At 35.7% G+C, this 21,440-nt stretch overlaps 1 protein-coding gene across 1 annotated transcript in view; it reads left to right on the top strand.

Annotated features, from left to right (window-relative positions):
* Positions 1-21,440, top strand: part of itga9 (integrin, alpha 9) — an 87,421-nt gene extending 65,981 nt beyond the window's left edge. The window contains exons 19-28 of the mRNA XM_079439339.1: positions 3,914-4,000; positions 4,084-4,163; positions 5,205-5,294; positions 6,203-6,311; positions 7,526-7,633; positions 11,428-11,553; positions 11,800-11,919; positions 13,126-13,221; positions 15,309-15,428; positions 18,870-21,440. Coding sequence (XP_079295465.1) covers positions 3,914-4,000; positions 4,084-4,163; positions 5,205-5,294; positions 6,203-6,311; positions 7,526-7,633; positions 11,428-11,553; positions 11,800-11,919; positions 13,126-13,221; positions 15,309-15,428; positions 18,870-18,968 — 1,035 coding nt within the window. The 3' untranslated portion in view covers positions 18,969-21,440. The remainder of the gene's footprint in view (positions 1-3,913; positions 4,001-4,083; positions 4,164-5,204; positions 5,295-6,202; positions 6,312-7,525; positions 7,634-11,427; positions 11,554-11,799; positions 11,920-13,125; positions 13,222-15,308; positions 15,429-18,869) is intronic.

Raw genomic sequence — 21,440 nt, 5'->3', positions numbered from 1 at the left:
TATAACTGACAGAAATACTACTTCTTAAAAAGATATTTCACCAAAAAAAATTATATTCTGACATTATTTACTTGCCTTTCTGTTGTCCCAATCTAGTATAATGTTCTTTCTTTACAAAATATTTAGTTTTTTTTATTTTATTATTATTAGAAATTAACCAAAAAATAGGATTTTTAGAAAATATTATTTTTTTTTAAAACAAAACAAAATACTACTAAGTATTCAAAATAATTTACTTTTGGTCTGGCCTTAATGGTGTATTTGATATTTTGACCATCATTTGTTTTTGCATTCCAAAATCTTTCTGAAAGAATTTACAATTTTGTAAAATTTTTAACGTAAACATAGTTTGTCCTGAGTCTGTTTTTTAAGCGCTCAGATTTCACTCTATATATCCTTGTGTTTTGAGCTCTTAACATTGTTTTACCATCTTAAATTTCATTGGATAATTTCTGCGGCATTACCTCTCTCTTCTGAAAGTAATTCCTCATGACGGTTGAATAGGACGTATGCGGGCGTCCAGGTGGAAGTGCATTGCGAGAAGACACACGGGCCGCACTTTGTTTGCTGTTCTAGTACTATACATGCAGCAGGACGGCTCTAATTACCCAGTGCCATGAGAAGCTCTACAAGCATCTCCCTCAGAGTGCTTCAGCTCTCCGTCATGCCAAGTGTGAACTCGTGCTCACCTCTTGTTCTATAGTAGGTCCTGTTGTCTCTGTGTTTGTCTTGCAACCCAAACCATCTTCAGCAGTGAATTGGTTTCAGAAGCTCTATCGCACCGTTTAGGTGGCCCCGGGTCCCCTCTGGCAAAGAAACACACTCAGTGTAATTAGATAAACAGCGTATTGTCCTTCTATTAAATTGCGGCAGGTAAAGCGAAGACCTTCAAATTGGTGAGCAAATGATTCAATTAACTTCAGCGTTACTGAAGCACTAAAAGACGAGGCCGAGAGAGGGAAACAAGCTAGCTGGAGATGAAATATAAGAGTTTATTTTACAGTCGCACAGCCAATACATACATCATTTGAGATTTGTTAATGTTTCAGTTTAATAACACACAGAGCAGAGAGTACTGACTTAATAATAACACCTCTTTCCTTCCTGAACGCCACGGAATACAGTTACCAAAACAGTAGTGACAAAACACTAGAAATGTGACATTTAATAGTTTCTTCAAATGGTTTGAAGTGGTTCAACAATAGATTTAACGCTGAAAAGACTCTGGCATATGCTTGTGAAATGTTAGTAGAAAATGTTGACATTCAAAAGTTTGGGGTCAGTAATATATACAGTTTCTACAAAATATGAAACATCACATCTGTTTTCAACAGTGATAATAATCAGAAATGTTTCTTGAGCAGCAAATCAGCATCTTGGAATGGTTTCTGAAAGATCATGTGACACTGAAGACTAAAGAAATTATGCTGAAATTTTTTAATATACTGTGTATTTCACACAGAAAACAGTTATTTTAAATAGTACTAATATTTCACAGTATTACTGTTTTTAATTAAACACGTGCACTTCCCTCCGTGGGAGCATCGTTTGTTTGGCAACGCTTGGCAGTGGAGGAAATAGAGGACATTCTTGAACTCAAGTTGTCCTTGGGTTTTCCTGCTAGTGCTTTAGAGGACGTTGTGTCAGAGTGTTGCTTATTTAAATCCATTTGATGAAGACAAAGGGTACGTCTCCTCACCGGGGCCAGACGGCGGAAAAAGTGCTGAGCAAGAGGGAAACGACAATATAAATAATGCTGAATGATCCTTGCCACATATCGTACGCGAGGGATCGTACATCACTTTTGAGGGCAATGTTATGTAAATAGAAAATGTGAAAAAACATTACCAAATCTAAAAAATTATAAAGCGTTTTGAGTCTGACGTGAAAAATGCAACTGGACACACTTTGAAATCTATTTTGCTCACCAAAACATACAGTAAAAACAGTAATATTGTGAAATACCTTTCAGATTTAAAATAACTGTTTTCTATTTGAATCTATTTTAAAATGTAATATATTTCAGTGATCAAAGCTGAATTTTCAGCATCATTACTCCAGTCTTCAGTGTCACATGATCCTTCAGAAATATATTTAGGTAAATATTGGGTCATATTTGATCAAAACATCTTTTGGTAAATATAAATCGCTTTTGGTCAAATGAATGCATCCTTGCTGAATAAAAATATATAAAAAAGACCACATTTGAATGGTAGTGTACTGTACATCTAATTATATCAGACATATTTGAATATCTGTGCCTAATATCATGTTTTGAGGAAATAGGGAAGCTGAACTACAGCCAGAAAGTGTAAAAATGCATTATCCGGTGCGGATATGTACCGCACACCACAAATTGTCGACCACAGAGCGCTCTTGGGCTCAGAAATGATTAACGGGCCACATTTATTCCGCAGTGCCGCCAGTCGAGGTGCCCTGCTGTACGTTAGCAGTACTCAAATCTGGGGAAACCAGGGTGTTCGCATAAATGCTCCAAACGAGGGCAGAACGTGAAGCCAAAGCCTCAAACTCTTCCCCAGAGAGCTGCCAAGTGCATGAAAAATTAGTTTTGCAAACAGTCCCAGGCTTTTCTGCACGTGCAGGACCTCACATGGAACGCGAGATCCCAGAGTTAAGTGCTCATCCTCTGCATTGTTCCATCAGCGTGAGGTTGTCTGGTTTATCAGTGGCCATGATAGACTCCTGAAGGCTCTCTGCTGTGTAAAAGGACAGCTTGGTGAACTCTCGCTCGAGGAATGCTCACTCCTCACGGGGTCGAATCTCAACTGTTTACACAAACCAGCCGGTGCTACTCTGCTGTGTTTAGAGAAAGCTCTCAACTCTCACTGGCGATTGTCACTGTTCTCCTAGTGTACAATGCGTGTGAGAATACAGTTATTTACGGGTTAGTCAAGTCACATTTATTTATATAGCACTTCATGCTACACAGTTTGTTTCAAAGCAGCTTCTCATTAATAAACATGAAAATAGCAGTGTTTATATTGTAAAATTCAAGTATGAAACATTAAATTTCAGCTACAAAGCAGCTCTACAGAAGACAAGAGCAATGCTATTCGGTTTAATTCAGATTAAATGTTGATTCAGTTCAGTTCAAAAACAGTGTGAATGTTGCAAAATTCATCAGTTATGAAGCAAATACAGTTTCAGCTATAAAACAGCTCTACAGAAGACAATAGTGTCTTATTCAGCTCAATTCACTTCAAGTTTTGTTCTCATCCAATAGGGTCAGTGCTGTCAGATCAATAATATTATTGAATATGAATTGTTTTTTAAACCTCATTTTAAACTGCAAAAGTTAGTGCATATTTAATTTTCCCCAGCATGTTTATTATTTTTGATATCTTAAGTTAATCATGCACGTTATACTTCACCAACACTTTGACGTAAAGCCTCGTGCACACTACCCATCCATAGCATGTGCTTCCACAACGCTCTGCTAGTGTGCATAGTTGCGTTCCAATTAATTGCAGATGCTGCAACAAATTTCAAACTTGTTTAAAATCTAGCCGAACAGTCAACAGGTGTGTGCACTGCTTGAAATAGCAAGCAACACAAAAGCTAAAGGCAAAAATTAAAACGGGATTTGTTTCCCTCCAACTGAGATCTAAACATAATTGTAATGCATATTGAAATCCAGCTTGCACAAGTTTATTCTTTCTCAACAGTAAACCATTTGCGTGCCTTCTGTATGTTTGCATGGCAGTCAGTGATTACTTGGGTTTCTTTTGGATGTTTTTTTTTTCTTTTTTGTATTGTTTTAAGCATAGCTTGAGGAAAGCTCTGCGGTTGGTAACTTTCTGATGGGGTCTCAACAAATTAGTACAGCTTTTGAAGGTTTCAACTGGTTATTCTCACTGTCATTTGCTGTTTTCTCTGTCTGTTTGGGCTCCAGGAAGAGAAGGGCATTTCCTGTATGCTGGTAGAGCTGGACTTCCTCAAGTGCAGCATTGGATTTCCTTTCATGAGAGCGCAAACCAAGGTAGTATGTCAATTTAATGGCTTAATGATTTACTTGGTGATCTAGTTAATTAACCTTGTAGTTCTAACCTTTTCTTTTTTCAGTACCATCTATCGGTGCTTTTCGACACGAGCCATCTGTCTGGTGAAAATGAAACGCTGCTATTTTTAGTTCACGCTAGAAGGTGAGCTTTGAACAGTCTCGATTTAATGAACTTTTCCCTCTTTAAAAATACGATTTATTTCTACGATTAAAATACACATGGTTCACATCATCAGTCCACATTAGTGAATGTCATTGTTTATATATGAAGCAACTAGATAGATTAGACATTTGGACTTTTCCCTATTTGGCTATTTTGAGAGAAATTAAGTGGTTTGCCTTGATATTGAAGTCATGATGATATTAATCTAATGCTGGCCAGATGTGTTTTCTTTGCTCGGAGATCTCTTAGCTCTCTGTGTGGCAAATGCAGCTCTCATAATGCACGTTTGGCCATCTTACAGTAGAAACTTAATCAATTATACTGTATGAACAACCCTGCTAAAGACACCTGTCACTACATTTCACTGCTGGTTATACTCTGTATAATTGTGTATGTGACAAATAAAAAAAATCTTGAACATGGCATGTCAATACCTATACTACTGTTCAGGAGTTTGGATTCAGTAAGATTTTTAAATGCTTTTGACAAAGTCTCTTCTGCTGACAAAGGCTGCATTTATTTGATCAAAGATACCGGGGGAAAAACAGTAATATTGTGAAATATTTGTACAATTTCAAATAACTGTTTTCTATGTGGATATATTGTAAAATGTAATTTATTCCTGTGATGCAAAGCTGAATTTTCAGCATCATTATTCCAGTCTTCAGAGTCACATGATCCTTCAGAAATCATTCTAATTTACTGCTCAAGAAACATTTCTGATAATTATCAATGTTGAAAACAGGTGTGCTGCTTATTATATTTGTGGAAACCATGGCATGTTTTTTCAGGATTCTTTGATGAATAGAAAGTTCAAAAGAACAGCATTTATTTGAAATAGAAATCTTTAAAAATGTCTTAATGTTATAAATGTCTTAACTGTCACTTTTGATCAATTTAATGCATCCTTGCTCAGTGATTTATATATGTTATTTGAAAACCCTCTTTTGTAAATGAATGACTAATGTCAAAATAAATAGTTTTTGTTATTGTTTATTCTTTTTTTTTTTTTTTTCTTAGTGCCAATCCAGAACATAATATCACACTTCATGATAACACATTGGAGTTGTCCATACCGCTGGTACATGAGGTGGACACAACAATCACAGGGTAAGATTTACACTTCATGAGACGGCTTAAAGAAAACGTCCAACCAAAAATTTTATGTCATCATTATTTATTCACCTTCATGTTCAAAACTTGTAAATTGAATGATGTCAAACTACAAAAGACCTTAAAAGTAGTCTTTATGTCTTGTGCGCTATATTCCAAGTCTTCTGAAGCCTGATTATCAAAAATAAACACTTTCATTGATTGCATAAGATCAGAGTGACCTTTGTTCACAACATCTCTGGTGCTTCATAGAAAAATCAGTTCATACGGGTACATAATATGAGAGTTTTCTTTTCGTTTTTTGGTGGTCTATTCCTGTAACAGCTTTGCAGCCCATTACACCTCCCGACGTCTGATAACACCAGAAACATTTGCGGTCCGCTCTGTATACAGCGCTTATGTGCACATTTCTTCTTTGGCACCAGTTTCTTTGTGGCGCTGGAGTATTTCAAAGCTACAGGCTCACTTGTTTCGCAGATGAATGAGGCTTAAATACACAACATGTTCTACAGCAAGATGTACAGGCTGATAATGAGATCGTCCTCCTTGTAATGTTTTAGATGAGTGCGCCAGAGGCTACACTTTAATATAAACATGATCTCCAGGGGTTGGATGTAAAATCAGATCAAAGTCTGTTTTATGTCATTTAACAAGTTAACGTCATACATATTAGACGGTTTCTGTAATCAGTATATGAATATAAAGAATGTATTTAGTGCATATATGCAACCCTAACATATGCAACACTCTACCAACACATGGACTAGTTTCCAAGAGTTTGCAATGTTTTACTAAAATAAAGTAATTCTGACAGCAGCACATGTATTCTATATTATACATCAAATGAATCGCGTTAAGTGAGAGGCAGGAAGGATTACCATAGTAACTGTAAGTCTTTTCTACAGTGTGGTCACGCCTACGTCTTTTGTGTATGGAAACTCAGTGGACCGATCACGCTTCGTTCAGCTAGACGACTTGGAGTGCAGCTTTCAGCCGCTCAATTTCACCTTTCAGGTATCCCACACTGCAATATGTTCATATGCAGTTCAGATGTGATGTTTCTCGGTACATTGTATTGCAGAATCTAGTACAGTTAGGTATGACAGGGTATCTTATTTATTCATGAGCACTAGCAATATCAGGGGATCAATTACTTGGTAAAAAAAGGTAATAATTTATAGTTTAATATAATAGTTTACATGATGGGCCCTTTTCACAGGCTGTGATGACGAATTGTTCACTGAATTGTTCAATGTCATTGATATACTACTAGTTTTTATTCATATTTTGCATTAGATTTTATTTATATATATTCTGTTTTAATTTTGTTGAGTTTTTTTGTTGTCATTTTTTTTAGTTTTCCAATGTAGGTTTTAATAGGACTGTTGCCTTGGCAACCATTTGGAATACAATACATTTTATTTTTATTACTTTATTTTAGTTGAAGTTTATTTTATTTCAAGTAGAAAAAGGTTTTATGCCATAATAAACCTGCTTTAAATTACAGAAAACTACAGGCTTGTTGAGGCTTAATTGGGGGCACAAGTAAAAACTTTTAGGAATTGTTTTAGGGACAAAACCTTGGGAAATTTCTTGATGAAACAAGTAGTAATAGTAATGGTATAAGCTGAATAATTGATGCTGGATTGTAGTATTATTGAAAATGTTTCATCGTTGCATTATTGAAAGGCTTAACATTATGTCTGTATTATATATATTTTTAATAATTCAATGTCAAGCCACCTTTATTCATATAGCACTTTATAAAATACAGATTGTTTCAAAGAAGCTTTATAGTGATAAATAAGAAAATAATGATTCAGTGATGCAAACAAACATCAGTTCTGTTTTAAAGCAGCTCTAAAATGACAACAGTTATTATTCAGTTCATTGTTGATTCAGTTTGATTCAATAACTGTTTAAAGTTCATCAATTATGGAATGAGTTCAATTCATGTATAAAAACAGCGATGCCATCACCAGCTCAGTTCAGTTCTCATCCAATAGTGTCAGTGCATTTAAGTCAACACAACTTCCAAATATTCACTGTCCCCCAAATAAAGAAGCCAAAAGGACTTAAAAATGTCACATTTGACAAATCCAGAACCAAGCTGCATTATAATGTGTTTTAAATGTATATGAAGTGTACTGTTTGCTCTATTAGCTGTTAGTTGTTGTGTTGAGCGTAAATCCCAGCATTGATCTGTTTCCTGTGTGTTGTTTGTGTAGGTGATAAACAATGGGCCCAGCAGACTTCCAGGCTCCACGGTGGATATCAGGATACCCAACCGCCTGACTGGTAATGGAGCAGATATGTTCCATATCATTGACACACAAGTGAGTTCCTGCCCCTCATGCGCCTGTTTATTTAGCTAAACTTCTTTCTCATCATTTTCCCTCACATTAGTTAAACAGCTGTCCATTCTCATCACACTTGTTTTTGCTGTAAGTGGTTTCTCCAACCTGTTCATGCTAGGTATTATTTTGCCATTGTTGTTTTTGATTGGTTTACAGAGTCTTAGAAAGCTTGAAAAATGTCCATATCAATTCACCGTGTTCTTTCTAAGCTGGTAATATGCTATTTTAAGCAAGATACTCACTGTACTTTTAGAGCTGGATGATTTGGGGGGGGGGGGGGGTCTAATTGCGAAATCTAATTTATCTTATAAAAAATGTATATTGCAATGTAAAATTTATTTATTTTACTGTTTTTTTTGTTTATAGAATTTTTTTTAAGCAGCAGTTTTGCTGTGCTAGTTGGGCTGCAAAATTTGGCTGACAATTTTGTTATTATATAATATGACAATTAAATAATTATCATTATTATCATTATTAATATTATAAATAAACAAAATAAGAAATATTACTGTTAATATTTCAGTGTAAAATAAAAAAATAGTATGTAAGAAATATAAAATAAAACTATTTTTATTGTTCAATACAACTATAAAATTACAATATAGAATATAAAATCACAATACAATAATATTTGTGGCTGTCTTAATTCATTTTCAAGCATTAAAACTGCAGCTTCTGTTTTGTTGACAACGGGAGGTTTATTACCGCATCTCATTAGACTGTTGGTGCATGTTGTGTTGACAAATGCATGTTATAAGCTTAAACATTTTAAACCCAAACTCACAGTGTGTGCAGAGATCAGTTAATGTAGCATTTACTGTGAATTAATGAACATACCGCAAAAATTGCTTCTTAGCTGCATTGCAACCTTGGTTTGCAAAAATTTTCAAACAAACACCTTTGAAATGGTGCCGCAGGCTTGTTGAGAGTTAATTGGCATAGCAAGTAAGTACTTTGAGCATTTTAGAGACAAAACTTGTCTTCATAATCATGCTATAAGTGGAATAATAAAGCTAGATTGGTGCATTATTAAAAATGTAAGGCTTCGCATTATTCCTGTATTACATGCATTAAGTTTTCAGTAATTCTATGGTCCAATGTCAATTATGTCTTACTTATATTACCTTTAAAACATTATTTCTACTTAAGGTTAAGTATAAGATTACATTATTTAAAGTAATTTATAAATGCCACAATTGTTCCATGTTTTGAAGCTAAATATACAGCGCAAGGCTTTATCTATATTATATCCATAGAAGCCAGCGTGTTGCTTATGTTCTGTTCTCATACAGTGAGAATTCAGTGAGGTCAACATCCTCAGGCTTATAGTGAATTCAGAGGTGAGAGATGGGTTTAGGTAGTTAAACTCACAATAAGCTTATACAGAGACCAGCACCACATACTATGTTGATTTAACCCTTGTATCGGCCATATTGCTAGATGAGGCCAGGGATCAACCTGTTTACTGAGAATGGGAGGATGGGGGAGGTTTGTATCCCACCCTTTACGTCCCATATGGAATCACTTACGAGAGGATTAAATGGTTTGCACGAAAGGGTGGAATGGGACATTTGGGGAAAGCTTCTGTTCACCCTGACTAACCTGTAGCATAGTGGCAATGTCAGGTAACTCGACTCAAGGAGGAGCGGAGGTTCCCAGGTGCCCACATGGACAGCATAAACACTCGGCCTAATTAAAAATGCACACGTGGAGGAATTCCACTCCTCACATGACTGAAAACATATGGGGCATTTATACATAAACCGCTTGGGCTCGTCCCTCGATGCTGATGAGATCTCTTAAATTAGAGAGGGTTACATGACATCAGCAAACACACTTTAACCCTCATTTTGTATTCAGATCAATTTGACCCACATTTAAACAGCTTGAAACACCAATTAAACTATTTATTCTTGAAATTTGGTGACTTTTTCCTCATTTAGGGTCATGAATGTGCATGCAAAGTTTCGACACATAAATGTGTTTTTGAAAGACAGTACAAATTTTGTGCCCACAATCAGATATTTAGTTTCCAAACTGCCACTATATGTACGTAATAAAACATTGCCAGATTCGTGTTTATCTGTTTCCTGGACAATTGAAAGCAGTTTTAGTGTCACTCCCTGCACATTTTATATCTTAGTCTGAAAGCAAAAGATGCAATAATGTAATATCATTTTGGATAAGTGTTTTTCTAATGAGCCTGGGTTTTATATTTCTTAAATAACAATGACTATCTAGGGAGGCAAGTTGGTTTTAAAACAGTACTGTATTGAAATCAGCCCATGAACGACACACTTAGACTAGTGTGTTTGTAAAATCATGCGTGAAACAGGCAGAGATCCTTCCTTTGACTTGAGAGAAGACGATGTGAGGTCTTCAGATGCTTTCCTCTATGGAGGTCAGACTCTAAAGGATGCTGGTTAAAGGAAGAGGTGAAGTGTTCCCCGGGGGCAGAGGGGAGGAAGGGGCAGCGGGACATTAAATCACTCCAGATGGGACATGCTGTCAGAGAAAGGCTTCCCAACTCCCGCTGGGAAAGAACTTCCTTTCGTTATCTGAATTGCTTTGCAGGTCTGAGCTCACTGGATAAATGATAATGTCTGTGAGCATCTCAGCACATCGATTTCCAGTCATCTAACACTCTGAAAACTTAAACTCTCATGTATTTAATGTTTTTCGTGAAACATTTTTACACTTAAAAAATGAGTCATTAAGTCACATTGAGTCATAACCAAAAGTATTGATTATGGCCTTAGTAAGTAAAAAAAATTAAGTAGATTTGAATAACTAGGTACCATGTCAAATTAAATTCAGTAGACCCAAGTTAAGGCAACTCAGATATTTGAGCAAGCCAGTTTAAAACCAATATTTATAAGTAATACTTCAGTAAACTTTTTTCATTTGAATTCACTAAAAATTGCAACTAACTATTAGTCAAGTCAATTCACCTTTATTTGTATAGCACTTTATACAATACACACTGTTTCAAAGCAGCTTGACAGTATTAAACAGGAAAGTCAAATTAATGATGCAAACTTCAAAAATGAGGCAAATCCAAAATTCTGTTATAAAGCAGCTGTAGCAGGATAACTTTTAGCACACACAAAATAACACTTATTTTCAACATTTACTCCATTATACAGCCTGTATCAAACCATGCTGGGAAGGATTTCAGATTTCCCTCTCTTTGCGTGTGATTGTTAATCATCGCCAACTTCTTAAGTTAAAAATAAAGAATTCTGATATGGAATGAGTAATAATTTTAATTCATAAAACCGATCCGTATAATTTTTCCAGTTCTAAAATAATTTTGATTGAAATCAGGGTTATTATAATAAACCAACACTGAAATTAAAACAATACAAATATTTACAGCTAATTACCAAGGCAACATCCTCATTTTGATTTAGTTTAGCTTGATGTACTAAAATAAAACCAATAGAAATAATTATGAAAACTATATAGACATATATTTTTTAAAAACTACTAAAAATGACAAAAACACAATAAAATTCTTAAAACTGTATTAATTAGAATTAAAAAGAAAACTGAAAATATAAAAATAAAAACTATAATATCTCAATAAAACTAAAATAATGCTGATTGAAATGTACTTTAATCATTCCGTTTGTTATTCGAATACTAATGTACTAATGTTGTTCTTTTTTATGAGTTAGTGCAGCAAAGAAGTCTGTTATGAAATCAGGTGTAATTTAGCTGAGATAGAGCTGTGAGATTGGCTCATTTTCTTGTTTTCTGTTTGTCCGCAGGTATCTGAAGGTCGAGGGAACTGCACGTGGCACAGGAACCCCAAACCCTGCACAATCCCTCAGGACAAGGAGAGCATCTTCCACACCATTTTTGCTTTCTTCACCAAATCAGGCAGAAAAGTTCTGGTATGACAAAGCACTTATTGTTCATAGTTCAGAGGAAAAAGCACAATGTGTGAAAATGGCATTCAAATGCATTTAGCACTTGGAAATAAGCCATATCTGCATATTTAATGTTGTTTGTCAGGCCTTTTTGTCAATGCATGTACATTAGTGCAGTGGATCACAGCATTTAATGCCCCATAAAACACTCATTTCACACAAGTTTTTGTGCTGAACTGGTGAATCTTTGATGGTATCCTGTGTCAACAGGACTGTGACCGGCCTGGCAGAGCGTGTCTTACTATTTCCTGCAGTCTGAGCTCTCAGGCTAAAGAAGAAGCCACGAGTATAGATGTGCAAATGCTACTGAACACTGAAATAATACAGAGGGTGAGTTATTGCTGTAATTAAGTAAAAAGTTATTGAAGTGTCAATGCAAGTCTTCAGAGTGTGATTAAGACTTTAACTGTTGTAGAATTGAAGCAACAAGCTACTAAACTAGTTAAAATACTGTCAGGCTAGCCTTAGTAATAGCTTTCAGTCAACCGGAAACCTTTAGTTAAATAAAAAGTAGCTGGCTACATGACAAGCCACTGCCAAAAAGAAGTTGATGAACTACATTGAGGCTAATAAGCAGCAATATATATTATTATAAATATTTATCTGGCACAAATCCCATAAGGATCTCAATTATTGTGACAGATCAGTCAAACTTCAACATATAAATTTACATTACATTTAACTAATAAAACAAATAATAACAACATTATTTTTATAACCTAATCATAAAGTGATAGACAAGATAATTTACTACAACAAATGTCACAAAATACTACTGCTTGAGCAATGTCTTGTTTACATTTAGTGTTGTCATTTTTAATGGAAATTATTCAACGTTGTTTTAGAATATTTGAAATATAAATATTAAATGATAAACCTAATCATAATTTAAAAAACTAATGAACTAAAATTTGAAACTTCAAAATCTTAAAAAAAAGAAACAAAGTACTAAAATTACTTGGAAATAAGCTTAATATGTATATTTTATAAATATATAAATGAATGAATAAATAAATCAGTCAATAAATAAACAAAGCACTGAACAAAATTACTAAACCTTGAAATTTAAATTTGACAATAAAAGCTAATTGAACATTGATAAATACTATAATAATATAATACTAAATTAGCACTATTTATTTTGTGTAAATGTGTCTGTCTCAGTGTTATTTTATTATCTTTGAGATACTATTATAGTTTTTCATTTTTTCTGTTTTCATTTTAAATTTAGTTTAAGGTTTAGTCATTTTGGTAGCTTTATTAGTTTAGTAACTTAGATGTGTTTTTGTCATTTTTAGTAGTTTTGTTATATTTTTATTCATTGTTATTCAAGTTTTAGTTATTTTATTACATTAAGTTAAACTAAAATAAAGGGGAAAATGTTGCCTTGGCTGCTGTCTGAAATAAAAAGGTTTTTTAATACTTGAATTTATTTCAGTTAATGTTTTATTTAATTTTATTTCATTACATTTAATTTTAGGTTTTAGTTTTGGTTTTAAGTGTAATAACTGGTCTGTCTTGGTGTGTGGTTTGCAGGACAGCTCCTCTGTGATCCAGTTTGTGACACGGGGTCACGTCCAGCTGGACGACAGGGCCGTGGAGGTCTCAACCGGACTTCCAGACGAGATTGCTGTAAGTGATCAAATACATGAATAATCCAATCCAACAGTCAAGCATCTCTGGCCAAGCATATTTGTACCATTACTGTAAACTAGCCTCAGAGCTTCAGAGACTTCATCTGACATGCTGGTGGTTTTCATTGTAAGATTGAAAGCGAACAGATTATTGTCTTTGAAAGCGATCAGGACCCCTGATGCACGGAAGAAAATGAAATTCTCCGATCGCATGATTCTGAGCTCATTGGCTCGTAGTAGCCGCTGAAATCTGGGTTGAGTTTGCCGGTCATATGGGAGCGGGGGGCTTTTTTTACTCTACAGCTGTGCTCAAGAACAGTCGCCTCTAATACTGCAGACCTCGGCGTGCCGATTGATTGGAGGAATATGGGACTGTGTTTCGGTGTCTGTGTTTCGGGACTGATTGGGTTTCTGACCCAGTTTCAGCCCCCCTTTTGTAGTGTAGTGGCCAATTCCTAATAGGGCTGTTAAAAGTGTCTGTGCCCCTTCTGCCCTCAGCACTCAGGAAATGCATCGGTCCCAAAGCAATCCGTTATTAAGTCACACACGACGCTCCCCGGGGCAAACACTGGACACGCAACTCTCATTTACAAATGGCATTGCCCACATATAAGAATTAATACCACACAGTCTTGTAGTGTGTTTCAACTGGATCATTTCCGTCATGTTAACAGCCACCTGAACTAATTGGAAATGACAGACCAACTGTGAGCATTAAACCTTTATATGCTGCTGTATCATTAGTTCAACAAATGCTTCAGATTTATTTAGTGCAATATTTATATCTTACACTTTAGTTTCCATTGAATAAAAAGAAGTCTGATCATATAGAAATGTTAATCCCAAAGACAAAGATATTACAGCTCTTTTATGGTTTTCATTGCTGATGTTAGTATCTTGCCTTGTTTTTATTTTTAACTAAAACAAAAGTCAAAAATGTATATAACTGAAATAAAATAGGTTTAGGCTTAAGTACTACAATTACTAAAACCAAAACTTGATGTTAATAGAATTTGATGAAAAATATTTCAATTCATTTTGAGATTTTTTAGATTTCATTGCTCAAGTTAATATATTGCATTTTCTTATTTGTAACTCAAACTAAAACTATTAAGTACATTTTTTTTTAATTGAAATGAAGCTGAAATATGTAAATATTACAAATACAACTTTTTATCTATCTGAAATAAAATAAGTTCAGGTTTAAGTACTAAAACTGATCAAACTAAAGCAAATAAAAATAAAGCTAATTGAAATGTTAAAGAATTCCTAAATAGAAAATGACACATTTTTACAAAATAAACATCTTATCAAATACTATAATAGTAAGTAAATAATACTAAAATAGCACTGGTATTTTGGCAACTGAGCAGTTTCAGATTAAGATCTCTTCTAAACTTCATCGAAAGTCTTATTTGTATCTCATTGCTGTTTCAAAGAAACAACTGAGATATTATCTCTGTTTTGTGATTTTGATTGAATGTGTTTTTCCCGTCGACCCTCACATTCATGGAGTGAAATTGTGGCCAGAAGCTGAAGCGAGATTTAATTGGGCTGGCATCTCGCTCCAGACTGGGATTTTCTGCTAGCTTTTCATGCAACATTTCCATCCAGCTCCATTGAGGGAACTGTTTGCTGTGTTTTTGTGGCAGTACATTATGGTTTCAGAGGTGAAATTCTTCCACATTTCAGGGTCAGCAAGCACATATGCCATATAACACATATTGTGCATGAAACTATGTGTATGTATGTTATTCAGAGGGAATGGTCATCCAAAAGTAGTCATTAATTTAAACCAGACTTCAAATAATGACATCCAGTTGCAAACAAACAGACTCTTCCTGGCATTCTGTGATGATCTGGATTAAGGATGAAAACCTTCGCAAACCTGTGTTTGATTGATTTTGTTGACTTGATTTTGTTGACTCAAAATCTCATTTCCTTTTAATCGGGTCAACACCCAGTATACTGTAGACTCAGCACAGACATTATAAAATTCAGGAAATGACTCGGTGAGGTTATGCTTAATGTCGTGTCCCGTCTGGTTCGTGTGTGTATGTTCACTCTCTTTGTGTTGTCCTGCAGCTGGTGTTTGAGGCCCTTCACAGTCAGGAGCCCAGGGGTTACGTGGTGGGATGGATCATCGCCATCAGCCTCCTCGTGGGAATCCTCATCTTCCTGCTGCTGGCGGTGCTGCTCTGGAAGGTAGCACTTCAGACAGACACATGTTCCTCAGTCAACATCCTTGTTGGTTCTGGAGCAGCGTCCGGGTTTGCTCTGGATTTAGGGGCTTAAAGAACATTCTTATAAGCCTAGGTTTAGGGTTGGCAAGAGTGCAGCGGCCATTATAATACGTTTAAAATTTGACACCAGCCACACTTTAAGGGAAATAATCATTATGTTTCGGTCACAGTACAATGAAAAAACAGGAGCTGTCCACATACTGTAAAACAACAACTTTAAGACCAAGCAGAAGCAATATGGATGTTTATAAAAAATTTAAAAAATCCACAATATCAATTATGAATTTTTAAATAATTTTGGACATTCATGATAGAAATAATGACAGAAACATGTTACTATTTTATAAGATTTACTTTTCAAAGTAATAATATATATATATATATGTGTGTTATAAATTATATAACATTACATTGTGTGTACGTTAAAAGTACATTTTACTATAAAATATTAAGATATTTCTGTCATATTTTCTTCAATTTACACGATCAATAAAGTAGAAAAAATGTAATGGTGTGCTCTGAATTTACTGATATATTTTCAGTTGATTATATTTGTAAATGTAACTTTTTTGAAAATTTAAAAAAAGACAAATGTTTTATGAAATAATTTATTTCAAATGATAAATTTGTTTTAAATCACAAATGACAGAATCCAGATAAATAAATAAATAGATAAACAAACAGAATTGGTGAAAAAAATGTAATTAAAAGGAAGCTTCTCTAAACCAAGACATTTTTACATTCATTCTTGAGGTGTAACACACATGTGCAAAGCATTTCCTTCCTCATTAATGACATATTTAAAGATTTTTTTAAACATCAATATCATATCATATGAAAAAACATATATTGTGATGATAATTTGGGCCATATTACCCACTCACTTCAGTTTCTGACTGAAGCTGGTGAGCGGTAATCTGCTGCTGTTACTGCCCACCTAACTGCTATACTATTCATGAGCTTGGCTGAAAAGCTTTTTAATGAGCACCACACACTTTTCAGATCATTCCTAATGTCTAGAGAATTGCGATCATGAACTTAAACAACATGATCAACTTGTCATTTCTCACCGATTTTAGGATTAGAGTCATATTTAAGTATGATTGCTTGATAGACACATTATTCCAGAACCAACAGAAGATGTTGAACCATGCAAATATACATCAGACTTTCTACTAGATATCTGTCCTCATTGGTCTAAAACACACAGACTTCCAGATGAGGCTGTTTGCTTGTCATGTTCACTTTGCCTTTTCACATGAGACCAAGTACAAAGCACATGCCTGAGACGGTTCCTGTTGGACAGCAGTTCAGCTCAGCAAAGTCAGTGTGAGCGGAGAATGTGACCTGAAAGAGCAGAGCCACCTGCTCATGTGCAGCGTCCCATTACAGCTAAATTAGCATGCTTTTAATATCCTCTGCCAAAAAAAGGCAGATTAAAGCGGATGTGGATGAACTGTTTTGTTTGAAGTAAACAGTTCTTACAGTACATGAGTACATGAAACAATGAAATGAATCAGATTTTAATTAGTGCTCTGATGGTAGTTCAGTTTTGAGAGATATTCCCTCAACTGGACTTGTAGAGGGTCACATGTCCCTCATTCACACACTACTGCTGTTTTTCTTGGCCTGAGGGGTCAATAGAGAGTTCTAGAGCAGCCGTAAAGTAACAAAACACAGCGCTGACAATAATTTACACGTACACATAAAAGTGAACCGAACAGATTTCAAGGCTTCTCGAACAAGTCCTTCTTTTCTTTTCCACTCCATTACTTTCCAGTGGGAATACTAGAGCAAATCCTGGAATGTTGGTGTAGGGATACTTTTTCCCCCAAATCCTAAATCTGCCAAAATAAACCTCCTCAACAAGAGCTGCACATGTCCAGCTACTCAAACTTCAGGAAATGCCTGGAGAGAGCCGGGATCTGAATCAATAAACCGTATTCAAACAAAAGACAAACCTGTTGAGTCACAGGAAGAGGAACAGCATATTTCCTGCGCTGATGCACTTCTTTACAGTTGCGCTATCTGTGTTGCCATCCCACTAGTTATCTGACTCCGACCATGTCCATTGGCTCTAGTAAGAGATAGTTGCCCCGAAAATGACATCATTTACTCGCTGCTTTGTTGCTCCGAATCTGTGTGACTTACTTTCTTCTGGGAAACACTAAAGAAGCTGAGAGCCAGTGTTTTCAATACAAAGAAAAGCACCATATTCACTATAAATTCCAAATTTTCTTAAAGTGCCCCTATTATGGGTTATGAAAGGTTCATATTTTGGTTTTGGGAGTCCCCAACAACAGGTTGACATGCATGCAAGGTCAAAAAACACTTTCATTGTTGCTAATTGTTGCCGGGGGAAGTCGTGGCCTAATGGTTAGAGAGTCGGACTCGTAATCGAAAGGTTGTGGGTTCGAGTCCCCGGCCGGCAGGGATTGTAGGTGGGGGGAGTGAATGTCCAGCGCTCTCTCCACCCTCAATACCACGACTGAGGTGCCCTTGAGCAAGGCACCGAACCCCCAACTGCCCCCCGGGCGCCGCAGCATAAATGGCTGCCCACTGCTCCGGGTGTGTGTTCACGGTGTGTGTGTGTGTGTGTGTGTGCATTTGTTCACTACTCACTGCTGTGTGTGTGCACTTGGATGGGTTAAACGCAGAGCACCAATTTCGAGTATGGGTAACCATACTTGACAATACGTCACGACTTTACGACTTTTACTTTAATCTGCAGTGATTGGTCAAGTTCATTTAAAACAGTGTTTGTGAGCTTTTAACACTCCAAAAGTGGCAAAGAATGAATTTGCATTTTCATTCATTTGATCTGCCAGTCAAATTTCCACTACCATTCAAAAGTTTGGGATCAGTACAATTTTTAATGTTTTGAAAGTCTCTTCTGCTCATCAAGGCTGCATTTATTTGATCAAATCAGATTTTTTTTTATATTATTGCAGTTTAATATAACAATGTTTTCTATTGTAATATATTTTAAAATGTAATTTATTACTGTGATCAAACCTGAATTTTCAGCATCATTACTCCAGTCTTCAGCGTCACATGACCCTTCAGAAATCATTCTATTAACAATGTTGAATAGAGTTATGCTACTTTATATTTTGATACATTTTTTTCAGGATTATTAGATGAACAGAAAGTTCAAAAGAAGAGCATTTATTTAAAATTAGACATTTAAATAGAGATGCTTTTACTGTCATTTTTAAAAATGTAAAGCATTCATTCTGAATATAAATATCAATTTCTTTAAAAAATATATTTTTTTGTCCCCACACTTTGTATTTTGTAACAGTAAGGTAACACGTGATTGGGAAAAGGAGTATAATTTCATCATTTGTCCACTGTCCCACACTGTATGCTGACACTCAGCAATTATTTTTGTGTTTTACAGATGGGATTCTTCAGGAGGCATTACAGAGAGATCATAGAGGCCGAAAAGAACAGGAAGGACAGCGATGAAAGCTGGGATTGGGTCCAGAAGAGCCAATGAGAGCTTGGATTGGGTTCAGAAAATCCAATAAGCTGCTACCTTCACCACGGCTCTCTCCTAAGACCCAGACCCTCCAGCCTTCCATATGTGGAAGAAAAGAATATTCTCCAGATTTTTCGGAGGTTTGACACTTTTTGTTTGTCGTTGATGGTGATGTAGCTGATGTTCGAGGTGACCGTGTGGCCTGCCAGAAGAGACTCGCAGTGGAATTCCATTGATCCCAGTGGGACAGGCCTCTTGCCAGTGGGTCTGAAGAGACAGAAAGAGAGACTTCCTGGAACGAATGTGGATATTGTGTCAATACTAGCAGACAATTACAACCCTCAGGGCGCTGTTGAAAAGCAAAAATCTATTTTTTATAAAATGTATTCCATACTGTATAGAAGAGAGCTTCAAGAGTTGTTTTTAAAGCACTGATGACTGACACACGCCAAAGAGTTGATGTTATTCCTTCACAGTGTTCTGGTGCACATCAGTTTTCACATGAACCTTGAAGATGGATTGTACCTCTTTGTCCCCTCAAGATGTTAACTTACAAAGAATGCAAAGCAAAAGTTTGTGCCCTTCATTTGGACAAGTCACGGCATAAATGTTGCATGAACAAATGAAAGAGAAGATGCAAACCAAAGTTGTTATTGCTCGAGTTGTTAAATGAGTAGTTCAACTCAAAATTAAAATTTGCTGAAAATGCACTCATCCTCAGGTCAGTTAAGATGTAGATGAGTTTGTTTCTTCATCAGAACAGATTTGGAGAAATGAAGCATGACATCACTTGCTCACCAATGGATGCTCTGCAGTGAATGGGTGCCGTCAGAATGAGAGTCCAAACAGCTGATAAAAAACATCACAATAATCCACAAGAAATCCACACCACTCCAGTCTTGTGAGCTGTTTGGACTCATTCTGACGGCACCCATTCACTGCAGAGGATCCATTGGTGAGCAAGTGATGCAATGCTACATTTCTTCCGATCTGTTCCCATAAAGAAACAAACTCATCTACATCTTGGATGGCCTGAGGATCAGTATATTTTCAGACAGTTTTCATTTAATTTCAGCCCAGTTGTACATAAAACAGAAAGAGATAACAATATACGTTCTGAGCTTAAACATTTTAGTATATGTGAAATTCACAGCTTAGAGCATTATTTGTACTGCACTGGATTTTGACCCCACTGAAAGATGCATGTTATTCCAAAAGAAAAGATTCTGTCTTAATCTTTCACAAAATATATGAACTTTTTTATATTCCTTTCCAACCACCTGTAAATTAGAAGCTGTTCAGTCTAATCAATTCCTATTGGATGAAATCAAATCCCACCCTACAAATTCTCCTAATTGGTTGACCTCTGGCTGTCTAAGATCTCAAGATATACATTTTAGATGTTATGCAAGGGACACATTCCAAGTTATGAATTACAATTCTACTGATTTCTACTGTAAGTATAAAAACACTTTAATCTGCCATATATTCTCCAAAAAATTCTTACAGCATGTTCTTAATTATTCTTCTACAGTAAACGTGACACCATATAGTATGTCTCCTGCTTTTTAAAGGGGTAGTGCACCTAAAAATGAAAATTCTGTCATTAATTACTCACCCTCATGTCGTTTCAAACCTGTAAGACCTTCATTCATCTTCAGAACACAAATTAAGATATGTTTGATGAAATCCAAGAGCTCTCTGACCTTCCATAGACAGCAAGGGTAAAGATCAAGGCACAGAAACATAGTAAGGACATCATTAAAATTGTCAGAAAAATGAAATGACAGAATTTGCATTTTTGGCCGATCTATCCCTTTAACAAGTACCATGACAAGTTTTTTTGAAGTTCAGACTGCATAGGTCCAGGTTTTAACCGTGCAGGACCTGCAGTGTGTAATGGCCTAAAAATAGGTGGGAATGTGCAGTACTTCATCACTGGGCACCAACTCGTACTTTGGAGCTTATGGGAACAGCTTGTTTTAAGTCAACATTTTGGACTTCACTCAACATGAGCTGTTCGCTGTCAGACTTCACATGGAGTTGAAGTTGTTTTATTCAGTAAACTTGGTTGCTTGTTTTTTACATTTTCCTCTCATTTTAGAGGTTTCATTTGAAAGAAACCATATCTTTGATATTTACCAACTGATCAATAGCTTTGCAATTGGATATTAGATGATCGCTGGAAGATTCTCCAAAAAAATATCTTGTATTATTTGATCAATAATCACCACTAGCATGGCAAAAGCACATCTGCATTTCATGTCCGGCCCAACACCAGGTTCTCGCGTAGGTGTTTCAGAGAGACATATTGTAAGTGTGTAACCTAACTGTGAGTGTTGTTGCCATTATCACCTATTTTGAGCATTTTAGAATAAACTACTGTCACTGATGTTTTATAGATGTATTGAGAAATATGTTTGTTGTACAAGCTCGAGCTGTATATTTATCTACTGAAACTGCTTTTTTAAAATTAAAAATCACAAACAG

The sequence above is a fragment of the Barbus barbus genome, assembly GCF_936440315.1.
Source record: "Barbus barbus genome assembly, chromosome: 18".
Taxonomy (NCBI): domain Eukaryota; kingdom Metazoa; phylum Chordata; class Actinopteri; order Cypriniformes; family Cyprinidae; genus Barbus; species Barbus barbus.
This window is presented reverse-complemented; position numbering and strand designations above follow the sequence as displayed.